Here is a 14,121-nt window from a genome sequence, read left to right as displayed (position 1 = left end):
ACAATCCCAAATATCCGTATTTCCATTTCGAGGTGGATGGAGAGGGACCTGGGACCCTTCGTTGCTCTGTGTTTCCCCTGCCGAGCTGAGAGAGGGAACAAGTAAAAGAGCACGGGAACCGCTGCGGTCATGACGCCCAGTTGCAAACACTTTGCGCGCAGATCACACAAATCCTCGGGTGCCTTCTCTGCCGTTTCGTAGCACGGCCGCGCAAACCCAAAGAACGGTCCCCCATTGTGCGGTGCAGCTGCAGCGAATGCACTCCTGACATGTTTGCCTCCCGCTCGCGCGCGCGCGCAGCCTAACGCATCATGTCATGTTCGCGCAGCCTAAAACACTCGCACAAACAATGAAGCCACCAGCAAACACGCCAGAAAAAACCCAACTGAGTGGTGCTAAGGCTGAGCAGCAGAAACGTGGGCTGTCGTGGTGTTCTTTCCAACACTAATTTGACCCTAAAGCACGCAGGGCACCGCGGGCAGCGGATACACGCAACAAAAAGTCAGAATCAGAAACGGTCCAGGCAGGAGAATGGATCGTCGGATCATCTTCTTTCCAGGAACGGTGGCGACCTGGACCTGCGCAAGCTTGCAGCGGGATGAGCACGGAATGGCTAAACTTGCAGCGGGACTGCAACAGAAGAGGCCTCACTGGCGAAAACGCCCCAAACAATGCATTCCCTTTCCTAACGCTCGACTTTGGCTGCCATTGGATATGTCAAATCAAAGTCGGGAGTGGCGATGACAGGTTCCAGACAGATGCCTAAGATGCCTGGATGCCCCAAGCGTTCGGACGGCCGAGCCTCGAGGGGGACCACCCTTCGGAAGTTACAAGTCCCATCTCCGAACGTCAACCGCGCCCAGTCTTCGCCTCCTATTATGCTGTTCCGTTGCCGGAGCCGTACGCAGCGTGACGTCCGTGGCTCAGGGGTGACATACATGGCGCTCTCTCATGAAAGAGATCCGTTCACTATTTGAACAATTGCATGTAGAGTATTTGACAACCACATGGGAAGGGATCACGAAGTATATCTGTTGCCAAGCTTTCTCCTATAATAAGCATGGTGAGAGTGACCGCATGATGTGATTGCAGGAATTATTATCGTCCATTAGGTGTGTGTGATGTGGTAAGCTGGTGTGGGAGTTGATGACCTCCCTCTCGTGATTGATCCTCCCAACCTCCTAAGACTAGTTTGTTCATGGCCACGTTCCGCAAAAGCCGATGCGATTGCCCCTCCTCCATCCTTCGCTGCCCGACATCTCAAAGGATGCGGGCCGCGACGGGAATCGCATATGCTGCATAATGGCGTGGAGAAGAGAGAACCCTCTCCATCTCCCCTCCTCCTCCTGGCTGTGTCGCATACAGGCCAACTTTTTCTTTCCCCTTCCATCTCTTCTCTCGTGGTCACAGTAATCGAATCAAAACAAGAAAACATTGCTCCCAACATATTGTGTGTGTGTCACATGAAAACGCCCATTCCCATGCTTTCCCTATTGTGTCTTGCTTGTGAAAAGTTGTGTTTGTTTTTTGCGCCCCTAACCTGATGGTATCCCTTCTCTCTCGTCGGATGCAAATGTTTCCCGTGCCCTTTTCGAATTCCGAATGATCCAAACTAGTCTCGACTTGTGTCAAAATAAAGCGGGAGGGCGGGCGCAGGGTTTACAGAAGAATCGAAGAAAAGGGGTGTTGTTGTACGGTAAATTATATGTTGTTTCGTCGTCGAATAACGTGGTTTCGGATCGATTTCGGAGTCTATCGCCGATCACCTCCCTCGGCCGATTCGGGGATTGGCTGCGCTTCTCATTCGGACTTGGTCTCCACCGCCTTGCTGTTGCTCGCTGCCACTTGCTGTACGCGGTTTTTCCTGTCGCCCTTGTACCTCGTGTCCAAGATGCGGTCCCAGAAGATGAAGAAGGGCTGCGAGAAGTTGGTCTTGATGCCCCATGTCTGGTGGTGGATGTCGTGGTAGGCGGCATTGTTGCTCGAGATGTGCTGCAGGGGATCCCAGGGCAGGGAGTAGCCGCAGTGGTCGTCAACGGTCTTGATGGTCGAGAAGCAGAAGAAGAGGAGACCCTGGCGGGCGGTCATGCCCGTAAGAAGGAAGCCAATACCAGCGCCGAGGGTGTCGAGGAGGAAGCCCTCGAAGGGGTGGTTGTACAGAGCACCGTAGGCGTAAGGAACGTAGAGGCGGTGGTGTCGCGAATGGAAGGTAGCTAAAGGAGCACTCCGTCAGTCTTTTGAAGCTCTTCCGGAGATCCCGGAGCGCAAAAGTTGTTTGCGCCGAGGGGTGAAACTTACTGTACATCCACTTGTTGACGTGCATCAAACGGTGGAGGAAGTACTGCCATGTGTCGAGGACCGAGACAGCGGCGAACAGCTGCATACCGGGGATGACCAGCCAGTAGATGGCCTTAGCGACAAAGAGCTCCCAAGCGGCGAAGGCGGGGACGACGGAGTGCGATCCGTCAAGCAGCTCGGTGGTGAGGAACGGGTAGTGACCTCCAGCGAGGGCGCCGGCGATGAACGGGTGGCCCGAGGCAGAAATGTTCTTGGAAATCGAGGCGGCGTTGAGACCGAGCAGGCCGAGGACGGTGGGCAGGGCGCGCTGGGCGAGGCGGACGCGGGTCGCCCAGACGGCGACGTCGTACTCTTCGCGGCCAACGGTCTGCTCGTCGTCAATGACCTCGAGGAAGACGGACATGGCGACCTGGATCAGCTGCTGGATCAGGACATCGCGGGCGACCTCATAGCGCGAGACGTGGTTGCGCTTGGTGATCTCCTCGGGGGTGTGAAGGCGGTACTGGGGCCAGACATCGTATGTGTCAATGAGGTGGAAGAACATTGACAAGCACCAGTAGACGACGATCGGGCCGAAGACGTTGAGGTAGCTGTCCGGAATGCCAGGAATGAGCTCCGGCTTGGGCCTCAATGTGTAGGCCGGAAGGGGCGGAAGGTCGGCGGCCGCCGACGTGAAGTTGAGGGCCATCGTGGGAGGAACCGTTTCGTTCACCATGGCCGGTGCGATTGTCGTCGTGGGATTGGGCGATTGCGATCGGTATGGTATCGGGTGGTGGTGTAAGGGGAGAGAGGTAGGTTGTGAGGCGAATGGATTCGGTCGGAGGGCGCGGTAATGAAGGAGCGAGGTGAGGTTAAGAAGGAAGGGCGGGGGGCGAAGCACGTTCGCAGGCCAAAGGAGCGGACGGGTTGGATATGTACGGATATGAAATGCCAATCCTTGGGTGCAAATGCAGACAGGGCTGAGACGAGCAGTCGACTGGGCCTGTGGCGAGTTGTTGGTCGAGGTCTCACTAGCTTTGACTAGCTTGGTCCTTGTCTGCAATGCAAAAAAATGATAGCGCTTGACTTTAGGTATGTAAGTACACAGTGAGAGAGAGGTGGGAGCAGCGCAGAAAACAACAGCAGCAGGTATTAGAGGTACGGTCTTATTCACTGGGCTGGCCGCTCGGTGCTTTAAAAGATGATAGGCAACGGTCTTAGCGGCGACGGCGGAAGAGCGGGCGGGCAATTTTTTCCCTTTCTCGGAGGCCGGGCTCTTCTCGAGGCGCTGGCCCTGCGGTGGTGCCGTGCTGGCCCATCACCCACTCCAAGAATGATGCGCTTTATCAATCTCGCTTGTGAAAAGGCGCGGGCCTCTCGCCTTTCGACTGTCTCCCGGTTTTGCCACGGATCGAACCACAAATGCCGTCGCGTTCTAAGCTTGGTCACTTGGGGGACAAGATCAGCCGAAGCCCTTTTAGACTCTGTGAGCAGGCACCGATTGCCATTCCATTTATGCGTGCACTCGTAACTGGGTTCAACAATTGCGCGCTCCCTCGCTCCCTCCATTGCAAGTCTCGCCGCGTGTTGGCACTGACAGCCGACAGTACGCTGCGATGACGAACGCCTGCCACTACAACCACGAGCTGGCTCCTCGCGTAATTCGCGGCGGCCTTGTCATGTTGTCATAACTTTAACACCCTGCGCGGCTTGCTACGCTGCCGTGTCAGGCCACCGGGCTCTCCCCTGTCACCACCGTGGATACGCGGACAACTCGGTGGCTTAAGTAAGCCCGGCTCGCCGTGATCCACGAAGCTGACTGGTCGAGCCGTGTTGACATGAAGGGGTGATGCTTAGTAAGTCCAGAGCCCAATCTCATCGTGATGATGCGCCCACTCGCTGCTGTCAACAAAATGTCTTCTCGAGGATGCCCCTTTCCGTGCCATGCGTCAATAACATCCGCATATCTGTCGAATGAATCCAGACAGGACATGGCTTGATCATGACGGGTGCTGGACTTGATGACTTGTCCAAAGTGAGGCGTTGGTCCCATCATAGCTCCGCCCAACGTGCTATTCTAGAAAAGGGTCATTCTCACAAGGGTCAGACCCAAGACCAGACGATGCTCCATGTCGGAGAGAGGTTCATGTGACACGCCAGAGACTGGCAGTTGAAAGATCGGGCTGGAACTCACCGCTGTGGCACCCTGCTGGGCGCAATTGAGGCTATCCCAGCTTCGAACGTGGATGTGGTGGATATCGCCCTGGAGCCTTCAGCGGCTGCGGCGCCGTCGCCTCAACTTCATCGGCTGGCTTAGCTAAGACACACTCACCCAGCTGCACCTTGCTACATTGGCAACAGACGAGGCAGTTGACCAAGAGGCTGTTCTCAAGTGTTGGTATCATCAAGCCGTACAGGTCAGGGGTTCCTATGTACAAGAATCCAGGTTGGTGCGATCCATTCACAATGGTAAACACGATGCAAAAACAAAGTACCTTCCCAGGTTGAGATTCCATCAGGTTGATTGACATATGCGCATTCCAGCAGATCAGGCTCGCCCGCAGCCAACTGCGAGTGTCCTCCGGGTCCTCGCGCACGTTCTCGCCCCTCGGCCAGGCCGCCTGTCCCGTTAGTCAAGCCCCTGTCTCTTCACACAAATCCTTAACACGCACCCGGCCGACCATCGAGACCAGTCCGAAAACGACCTAGCGCCCAAAACCCCACCAAACACAGTCCTCCCACTTGCCAAATTTGCGAACACTTTTCGCCCTTCAAAAGCGACCCCTCTTCTCTTCTCCAGACCCAGACAACGAATTTCCGTTTCGCAGTCTCGTTCATTTTTCACACCCCTCGACCTTCCCAGACAAACCGCCAAGATGATTATCTACAAGGTACGACACCAAGCCCCTTCAGACGACATACCGATGGCCTTGCAGAGGTACACGAGCTAGATGGATTCTGTACCCCGCCATTTTGGGCGGCGGAGGAAAAAAGCGACAGAAAATGTTTTTCTTGATAGGGGGACCGGAAAGCTAACCAGAACCCCGCAATTAACAGGACATCCTCACCGGAGACGAGATCATCTCGGACTCCTACGACCTCAAGGAGATCGCTGGCACTGTCTACGAGGCTGACTGCGCCATGATCACTGAGGGCACTGTCAACGTCGGTTCGTAATACCCTACCATAGGCCCCCTGGGCGCTTACCCCGCGCCTCCTTCCTGTTCCAGCGAGAAGAAACAACAGCGGCAGGATGCTAACGGAGCAACGCTCAGACACCGGTGCCAACGCTTCTGCCGAGGAGGCTGACGAGGGTATTGAGGACGCCGAGGTCAAGGTCAACAACATCGTCCACTCCTTCCGTCTCCAGTCCACCCAGTTCGACAAGAAGAGCTACTTGACTTACCTCAAGGGTGCGTAAAATTACAGGCGAATCATGGCCAGCATGTTGAAATTGAGGTTTCGCTGACACTCGTTGTTCAAGGCTACATGAAGGCTGTCAAGACCGCCCTCCAGGAGAAGGGTGCCGATGAGGCCAAGGTCAAGGAGTTCGAGACCGGCGCCTCCAAGTTCGTCAAGGAGACCCTCCTGCCTAACTTCAAGGACTTCGAGTTCTACACTGGCGAGTCCATGAACCCCGACGGAATGTAAGAAGCAACCCCAATTCATACTTTTCGACATTTGGATACTGACTTTGATCAGGGTCGTCCTCCTGAACTACCGTGAGGATGGTGTCACCCCCTACATCATCGTCTGGAAGCACGGTCTTGAGGAGATGAAGGTTTAAGAAATCTCGACGGAAAAAGTTCTGTTTTCGAGATTTTCTTCGGTGCTGGGCTCCATTTTACGTCTGGACACCTTGCTATAGCGTCCATCTGCTTTGGCATATATCCCTTCAGATCCTTAGCAAGCAAAAAAGTGAAAAAAGAACACTCGGTGTTGGCCGTAATATTTTGAATGATTCCACGGGTGCTGAAGTGAACTACAGATGCTGCTTCTGTTCCTATTCAATGCCGAGTTATATCTACAGAGTGCCATTCCCCGCAGGGTGGCCTGACTGGCCGTAACAAACAACGCCACAAATGCATGCCTTATGTAATGATAACAACCCCGCCTCTATCCAATGCGCAGTACTCTAGAACGTCGGCTTGGTAGCCAAGGGAATCGGGGGGGGTTCATCATCGCCGGGCGGCGTCGGCTGAGGTGCCCCGCCGATCTGAGGCTTCTTCTTTGGTGGCGGAGGCGGAGGCGGCTTCTTCTTCCCTAGAGCGTTTACGAGTCCGGGCGGCGGAGACAACGGCGTGGATGCGGCACTTGAACTACCCGTCTGCTGCTGCTGCTGCTGCCCGCTGGCCTGCCCGGCATACTTCCCAACCTTGTCGGCAATGCCGTACTTCTGATTCAGATTGTTCGCACTCTTGACGCCGGCAGCGACCTGCTCTCCGTGTCGTTGACGGAAGTTGTTGAATGTGGACGCAGCAGAGCGGGCATCTGCCATTGACACTGATTTCGGGTCCTTGTGGAAGTTAGACGCCGTGCGGAGAGCTGCTTGCTTCTGTTCCATTGTAGTCCCCTCCGTTGGCGGCGGGCTGGCTGATTGCCCTGAGCTCTTGCCTAGCTTCGCAAAGCGGTTTTGCAGCTCGTTCATCTGTCCGGTGCTAGGCGGCGAGAAAGCCCCTGACCGCGGGGGCGGCGCAGGACTGCTGTTGTTGGAGCGGGACGGGGGATCGGGGGGGGCCGGCCTTCCAATGCCTAGGGCGGGTACCGATACCCCTGCGGATCCAAGCCGGTTCAGTGCATTCTGGTTGAGATATCCCCCGCCACTGGATGTTGGAGGAGGTGCGGGTGATGCTGGCGCGGTAGCTACCGAGGTTGCGGATGGTGTTCGAGGTGGAAGTCGAGGTGGCAGGCTCGGCGGTGGCCGTGTTGCCGCCTGGCCGGGGGTCCTTCCGTCGGCACCATCTTTCCGTCCCGGCGGCGGGGGCAGGTGAGAAGTCGACAAACCCGTCGTGTTGACCCGGAATGGCTGTGGCGGAGGCGCCTCCTCTTCCTCTTGTTGCTGGGCGTAGCGATTGTCCTCGTAAGGCGGAGGCGGCACACCAGGCGACGTTGCACTCGATCGTGGAGGCGGCGGCGGGATAGGTTGGCGTGGATCTCTCCTCGGCGGCGGTGCAAAGGAAGAGGGATCTTGTAGAGACGATAATGGTCTGGCGACGTGGTCTGCTCGATCCTTCTCCTTATTCCTGCCCAAAAGTCCATTCTGTCTCTCTCCGTCAGCTTATCGATTGCGTGCTTTCTGCCATGATTGACCGAACGCACCACTTGGCCCTTGAGCGTAGTTCCCTCTTTCTCAGGATGCCACCCATTTTTCATGAAATTGCCGAGTCCTGAAGACATTGTGCCGCACACGTTTTCTCGAACGTCGAAAAAAAGGTTCGATAAAAAGGGGAACACCCAAGAAAAAAAGAAGTTCGACTCGGGTTTCGGGCGGTGTGAAAAGGAGAGACAGGCGTGTCCGGTTGTGCAATTAATGTAAAAGCGTCTCCGGTGGAGGTTCAATCATGGATGTCTCCAGCGGTGGCTCTTCGTCAGCGCTGCATCCTGGTTCGCTGCGTGACGTCGGCTGGTGTGGCAGTGACACTAAGCGGGAGTGGACGCCCCCGCCCCGGTCACCATTGGGCCGCTAAGATAACGGGCAGTCGGGCGCTGGCAGGGCCGTCAGCGGGCAGGTAAATCGTGCTGGACGCCTTGCGATTCAGGCGCGAAAAAGCGCCCCTCCGCTGAAGGAAGCAGCGCCCTGGGCCTGGACTAAATATTGACTTTCGTCGCGTCGGTCGCGTCTTCGATTTGCATGTCATCGTTGCTGCTTACCCGACTGCGACCAACCCCGCCGATTGACTGCAGCCCAACAGCCCGCGATGGCGCAACGAAATATTATCGACGTCGAACTGTTGACTGAACACCTCGGATACGCGCCGATTGTATGTTGGTTTCTGATTCCTAGTCAGCGCATCTTGGGGTGATTGTGAGGCTAACTACGGCGCAGTCGCTCCTCGACAGCATCATCAACAACGTCAACGCAGTCGCCGACAAGACCCTCGACCGTGTCGAGCAGGGCCTCTCCAAAGCGCCACCCAAGGCCCTCGGATTCGAAAAGGCACTCAAACAGCAGAAAAAGAAGGCCGCCTCAATTGAACAGCAGGCCAATGTCGAGGAGACGGCGAAGCTGGAGATCATTGACGGGGTGCACAAGCTCGAGACGCTACTATGCGCAGCTATCGACAAGAACTTTGACAAATACGAGTTGTACGTGATGCAGAATATTCTCGGCATTCAACCAAGCCACCGGAACTGGATGCGCCTGGCCCACTACGACGGTCTCGACTTTACGGCAGGAGCACACGAGGACGCACCGACGAGGGAGAGCGTCGACGCGCTGAGACGGAAGCTGCAGGCCAGCCAACGGCTGAATGTCATGCTTCACGCCGAGCAGGCCAAGAACGCGGCGCTACTGGCGAAGTTGAAGGAGGTTGTCGGCGGTAAGCCCACCGGCGCCAGGAGTTCGCTGGGAGCTGCGGAGGTCAAGGTGGAGGGTGCGGACGATAAGGCGCCGTTCCAGTTCTTGCACAATAAGGGTGACTTGACAGGGGCGGACGCCAAGACGCCGATCACGACCACTACAGCGTTCAACTTGTCACAGCTGCAGGCGTTGCGGGCTCTGTCAACTTCGCTGAGGAATATCATGCCTGACCTGAAGGACCCAGCCAGCACCGAAGAAGGAGCAGAGAAGAACAAGAGCTGGAGGCGGGAAAGAATGGAGTACGTCGAAGGCGAAACGAGGAAGCATCTTGAGAGTGTCAGGGGCCTCGAACTGGGCAAGGACGGAGAAGTTCGAGACGGAGAGTGGCAAGGCGAAGGAAGAAAGTTTGCCAAGGGCGAAGTTGAGGGACTTGAAAGCGTGGTCGCAGCTCTTGGGGGAGGCTCAGGTGAGCCCGCTGCACAAGACGATCCGGACGCCATGGACGAGTCATGATTCACTCAGCTCGTCTGAGTCGCGATGGGATTGTTATTCAAACAAGGCCACGACAGAAATACGGCGCCAATTCTTCACTATCTTTCTATGCTCAGCAAGCTATAGCAACACTAGCAACGCCTCCGAGAGATGAAACTCGACATACAGAGCACACACGCTGAGCGCTTCAGAGGCCAAGAAGTACCTTGCCCTAGCCGCTTCACAGCCGGACACCATTATTGGTGTTGAAGGCTCGTCAATCACAGGACTGTGGGCCGACACCGCGACGGTCCCCTGCTCATTTCTTGCTGCTAGGATCTACACAAAAGGAATTGGCAAAGCATCATTTCGAGTAACCTGGGCAGCTGCCAGTCTCAGAGATTCGTCGAACCGCCTATAGCTTGACCGAGCTCGTACCCGCCCACAGCTTCTAGAACTTGGATGCAACTCTGGACACCGGCCACATCGAGTCCAAACGCTCAGTCAGAAGCTAGGTGTCCGGGTGCGTCAAGGAGTGGAATGGGACGGTAGAGTCATACGTCGCAGGCGGGCGGGAAGGACCAAGAAACGTTACGACGTCACGAATCGAACGGGCATGTCAAGTGTGAGGAGGGAGGAAACAGATTAAACAAGTACATACCAGATGAGCTCGAGAAGGGTAATTCAGCCATGGCTCAAACCCCTAAACCTACAAAACCTACTGCACTTGAGGTTCGTGATTTCGTATCAATGAAGTAGGGCGTCATACCTCTAGCCCCTGTCGTACTTCATCTGACTTGGTTGAAAGGATTGAAAGCGGGTGCACAATAAGGGAGGGGCGGCGCTGGTCTTCGAATGAAGAAGACCGCGGCCGCCTAGCCACCTCCCGAGGTCATTACAGATACCACAGCTCTGCTGCAATGTCCAGGTCGAGTGTGTGTGGGATTAGCCAAGTGACCACATGTCCTCATCTTGACCGCTTTGGTTGAGGTCGCCATGAGCTTTGACGGCCGCCAGAGATAGACAGCAAGCGAGGCCCTCTTCTTCTCGCAGCATCTCCTTAATGATTCACAGCATTCTACATGAGTTTTTGCTATCCAGGCGGATAGTATGACGAGAGTAGTACTAAAAACAATGAGGACGACCAGGGTGATAACAAGAAGGGTGATAATGAAGAGAAAGGTCATAATATCGCTTGCATGATAGCAACATTATAATAATACAGCATCCCTCTTCCTTCAGCTGTCACTCCTGATGCTGTGCAGCACCATCACTGGTTTGGTGGAATGGCCCAGCACGCATTAGACATGTTGAACGAAAACCCTCTGGTTGATGTTGATTCTACTCGTTGTATTTGATCTACAGCTAGCGCGAGCCTGCTGCTATGTACTTCATTCTCGTGACTTAACGCCTATCTGCTGATTGATGATTGATTGTTATGCTCCCGTGACCCAAACCCATTCCCATTAACACCAATGACTGTAATACAAAACCATTGAAAGGGGCAGAAAAAAATCACATCTCCTCACTGATACCCTCAGAAACCTGGTCCCACTCCTTGCACCATCCGAACCAGTATCTTCTGCGACATTCGGGCTCTGAAGGTGCCTTGGTGGGTGCCGTAGTCGGAGTTGCGGTCGGCGCGGGAGGGGCCGAGGTGATTAGATGAGAAGTGGTTGTTACAGGTAGAGAGGCCGTCGTCGAGACCGCGTCCTTGCATCCCCAGAAACGGCCTGGTGTCATGCAAGTGGTCGTGGCAGACTCACTTGTCGTCGTTGTTGACGTAGTAGTTGTCGTAGTGGACATAGTCGTCGTCTTGTCCTTGCATCCAAACCATCCGGGTGTCTTGCAAGTTGAAGTCGTCGACGTGGAGGTGGTGGTTGTGGGACCGCCCGTAGTCGTCGTCTCGTCCAAACATCCCCACCAGCCAGGAGTCTGGCATGTAGCAGTGCGAGTGCGAGTCGTCGACCTTGTCGACGTCGAAGACCTGGATGTGGTCGTGGTCTCGGTGCCGTTACTCTCATACATCTTCCAGTTGACGCAATCACGGCACTCGGGGGTCGCGTGGCATACCGGGACATCATCATACTTCTCGATCACGTCGTGGATGACTGATCGAATCTTGTGTGTTCCGATACCAACACGCCATCCCTTGTCGGCCACTACGTCGTAAACACACTCAACTCCGGTATGGCAGGCGGACTCCATGGCGTATCCGGCGAAAGAACAGGTCGCGGTTGCGCCGTTACAGGTGCCGATGTAAATGGGGTCTGCTGTGTGACCAAAGTGGAAGGCACCGGTATTCTGACGAGCTTGGTGGACCATCTGCTCGGCTCCTGGGGGTACTGGCAAGCCCAGTCTGCCGGCAGCGAGCGCCTCTGGTACGGCTTCGAAGGTAACGACAGGCACACCGTAGGTTAACCCCAGTAAGGAGCTAACGGCGCCGCCCAGGGAGTGGCCAGACAGCCAAATGTTTGCATCGGGGAAGATCTCGGTGACGTTGGAGTATAGTTCCTTAGCCGCTGTATAGTATCGGTGCTCATCCTTGAGTGCTTGAACGACGCAGGTGTTGTTGCATGAATAAGTAGACGTGGCGCAGTCGCAAACTTGATGCCAGGTCCACTGTCCTTGCTGAGCACAGCAGCAGCTGAAGAAAAGGTTGTCGTTGATTTTGTCGTTGGTAGTGGTGCCATCGCCGTCGAAAACCGCGGGGGACGTGCCCTTCAGTCCGATGACAACAGTCGAGTTCGTCGCATCGGCCCAGATGTGACCGCGCAAACCGTCGGTCTCCCATCCAAAGTCCGCACTCCTATTGTACGGGCCGCCGACTTCTTCCCAGTCCGCTTGTCCCTCCTCCTCGACGTACGCGTTCGCTGCCATCATCGCCATACTCAGCACGGTCGCCTTGTCGGTGATGTTGGGTCCGGGGACTTCGTCGGTGGTCCAGGATGAGGGCGACATGATGTTCACATAGCCGCGCTGTCGGGCTTCGGTGACCATGGGGTCTACAACAGACGGGCGGCGATCGACCAAGCGTTCTATCTTGAGCGGCGAGCTCCGAGCCTTCAGGGGCGTGACCCTCTCCCTCTCGAAGCCATCCTCTGCGGCCAGCCACACCTGGCTCTCGGCGTCGTTTGCGTGGCTACGGACATCCCTCCGTCGGTGTAAGTCAGGATGGCGATAAGTGCCGTGATGGAAAACGTGTCGTAGTGTAAACAGGTGCTCGTCTGAAAGGGGTTGTTGGGTGGTTGGCGGCAGCAACGGTCCAGGAGGCAGGACTGCTTGTTCTTGTTGGGGAGCTTCCCCTGCGTATGTCAAGGTTGGCGATACCGCGAGGAACGATAAGAGCAGCTGGGCCGTGACTCTGCCAGCAGAGGTGCATGCGCCGCGATTCCCCAGTTTTAGTCGCATATTTGGTGGTTGTTGTAGAATGAAGGATGGTTGACCAGAGAGCCAGGCGAAGACGGGCGACAGTCTGGTGTTGCACATATGAATCCCGAGGTTGGGGAAGGGCGGACGGGATCAATGATGCCGACGTTGAGATGCAGAGGATTCGCGTGCCCGTTATGACAGCATCAGGTGGGCAACTGGCGGGTGTTTACGTCGCCTCCGAGTCGCGGAGGGTGCTCAGACCAGGCCTGATAACCCACTGCTGTATCCGGCAGGTCTCCGCCTCCAGATCTCTGTTAAGATCTTAGCGTATCCACGCCGCTTTCACGTTAACAGATCCCCTGAATCAGTACTCAAGGCACCATGCCTCCTGATAAGGCGCAATCAGGGAAACCCACACCAGCATGTGACCATGGTCACCTCAGACAGTGCATGTCCTCTGTATTTCCAGCCAGTCGGAGGCCTGACACTCGTTCGTGTCCGCCACTTTGGGGCATCATGGTCATCTTCAGCGGACGCTCGGTAACTGGACGATCCCGTCGCGCTCCCCAGGGCGGTGCAGCTGCCATGGATACCTAAGGTAATTTTTGACAGCCCGAGGCAAATCAAGCGTATTCATGCTGGAGGTGGATGTCTACGGGGCTTGACACGGGATTCTGCAGGCAGTGTTGTGGACGGGTGACCAGACCGCCCAGGTCCCCGGGGCACCTTATTGGAATACCTGGACTGCCTGCAGATGGGTAGGCACATTGACGATTTGAAAGCAGCTTTGGCTGCCTTCAATCTTTGTCTGCTGCGTTGGGCCAGAGTCGAAGATAGCATGGTGCCCAAGGTGTTGAATAACAGAGCCGGCCACGACAGCAGATCGAGATGGCAACATGTCTGTCTGTTCCCCCTCGCTGGGCGACGTGTCTGACCCAGGTCAGAAGGTGAAAGTACCAACCTAACCAAAACGGACGAGACGGTGAAGCATCATTCGCCCTGTAGTAGAGCGGCTCCTGGACGAGGTGAGGTAGCCTACAAAGTAGAGCCAGCACGCCCACGCCCTGCCTTGCCCAAATCAAGCCCCCTGTCATGCCTATCCGTAGCTCCCCAGTACATGCATGCAATGAAGGTCGGATCCGTCTGCAGATGACACCTTCCACCTTTTCTAGTGTTCCAATGAGACAAGAGCGGGGACGAAAGCTCCCACAGTAGCTGCCCGTTGCTTGCGTTACGTCGCCTTGTTCATGTTGCTCTGAAGCTTCCATTCCATCTGCAAAGACATCGGCTTCCACCTTGTTGCTTTTGCTTCTTTTGCGCGGGCACCGAGCAGGCCGTGCTGCCATCGCAAAGAAGCCCTGACATCATTCTGTTAGAGATGCGAATAGAAACATAACTGCCATCTTTGGCCATCCTGCGATCCATTATCCCTGCCAACCCGCTCCATTTATGGCATAAATCCGCCTCACACGCGACTCAAC

General features: G+C 55.7%; 5 protein-coding genes across 5 annotated transcripts; 2 read left to right on the top strand and 3 right to left on the bottom strand.

The window, feature by feature from the left end:
* Positions 1-1,800: 1,800 nt before the first annotated feature.
* GCG54_00007725 (Sphingolipid C4-hydroxylase SUR2) lies at positions 1,801-3,013 on the bottom strand (the record flags this gene model as incomplete). The annotated part of the gene is made up of 2 exons (XM_045407703.1): positions 1,801-2,213; positions 2,299-3,013. The coding sequence occupies 2 exons, from the start codon at positions 3,011-3,013 to the stop codon at positions 1,801-1,803; spliced, it is 1,128 nt and encodes a 375-aa protein (XP_045259438.1).
* A 2,140-nt stretch (positions 3,014-5,153) lies between these two features.
* GCG54_00007724 (Translationally-controlled tumor protein-like) lies at positions 5,154-6,064 on the top strand (the record flags this gene model as incomplete). The annotated part of the gene is made up of 5 exons (XM_045407702.1): positions 5,154-5,168; positions 5,335-5,446; positions 5,508-5,690; positions 5,762-5,924; positions 5,980-6,064. The coding sequence occupies 5 exons, from the start codon at positions 5,154-5,156 to the stop codon at positions 6,062-6,064; spliced, it is 558 nt and encodes a 185-aa protein (XP_045259437.1).
* Positions 6,065-6,412: 348 nt separating this feature from the next.
* On the bottom strand, positions 6,413-7,674 carry GCG54_00007723 (uncharacterized protein; the record flags this gene model as incomplete). The annotated part of the gene is made up of 2 exons (XM_045407701.1): positions 6,413-7,537; positions 7,597-7,674. 2 exons carry the CDS (start codon positions 7,672-7,674, stop codon positions 6,413-6,415), a joined length of 1,203 nt encoding a protein of 400 aa, XP_045259436.1.
* Positions 7,675-8,195: 521 nt separating this feature from the next.
* GCG54_00007722 (Kinetochore-associated protein MTW1) lies at positions 8,196-9,310 on the top strand (the record flags this gene model as incomplete). The annotated part of the gene is made up of 2 exons (XM_045407700.1): positions 8,196-8,258; positions 8,324-9,310. 2 exons carry the CDS (start codon positions 8,196-8,198, stop codon positions 9,308-9,310), a joined length of 1,050 nt encoding a protein of 349 aa, XP_045259435.1.
* A 1,495-nt stretch (positions 9,311-10,805) lies between these two features.
* On the bottom strand, positions 10,806-12,679 carry GCG54_00007721 (putative lipase atg15; the record flags this gene model as incomplete). The annotated part of the gene is made up of 3 exons (XM_045407699.1): positions 10,806-11,001; positions 11,035-11,255; positions 11,342-12,679. The coding sequence occupies 3 exons, from the start codon at positions 12,677-12,679 to the stop codon at positions 10,806-10,808; spliced, it is 1,755 nt and encodes a 584-aa protein (XP_045259434.1).
* Positions 12,680-14,121: the final 1,442 nt, after the last annotated feature.

Source organism: Colletotrichum gloeosporioides, assembly GCF_011800055.1.
Source record: "Colletotrichum gloeosporioides strain Lc1 chromosome Unknown consensus_77, whole genome shotgun sequence".
Taxonomy (NCBI): Eukaryota; Fungi; Ascomycota; class Sordariomycetes; order Glomerellales; family Glomerellaceae; genus Colletotrichum; species Colletotrichum gloeosporioides.
The sequence above is the reverse complement of the archived record's forward strand: the minus strand, read 5'-3'. Positions and strand labels throughout refer to the sequence as shown.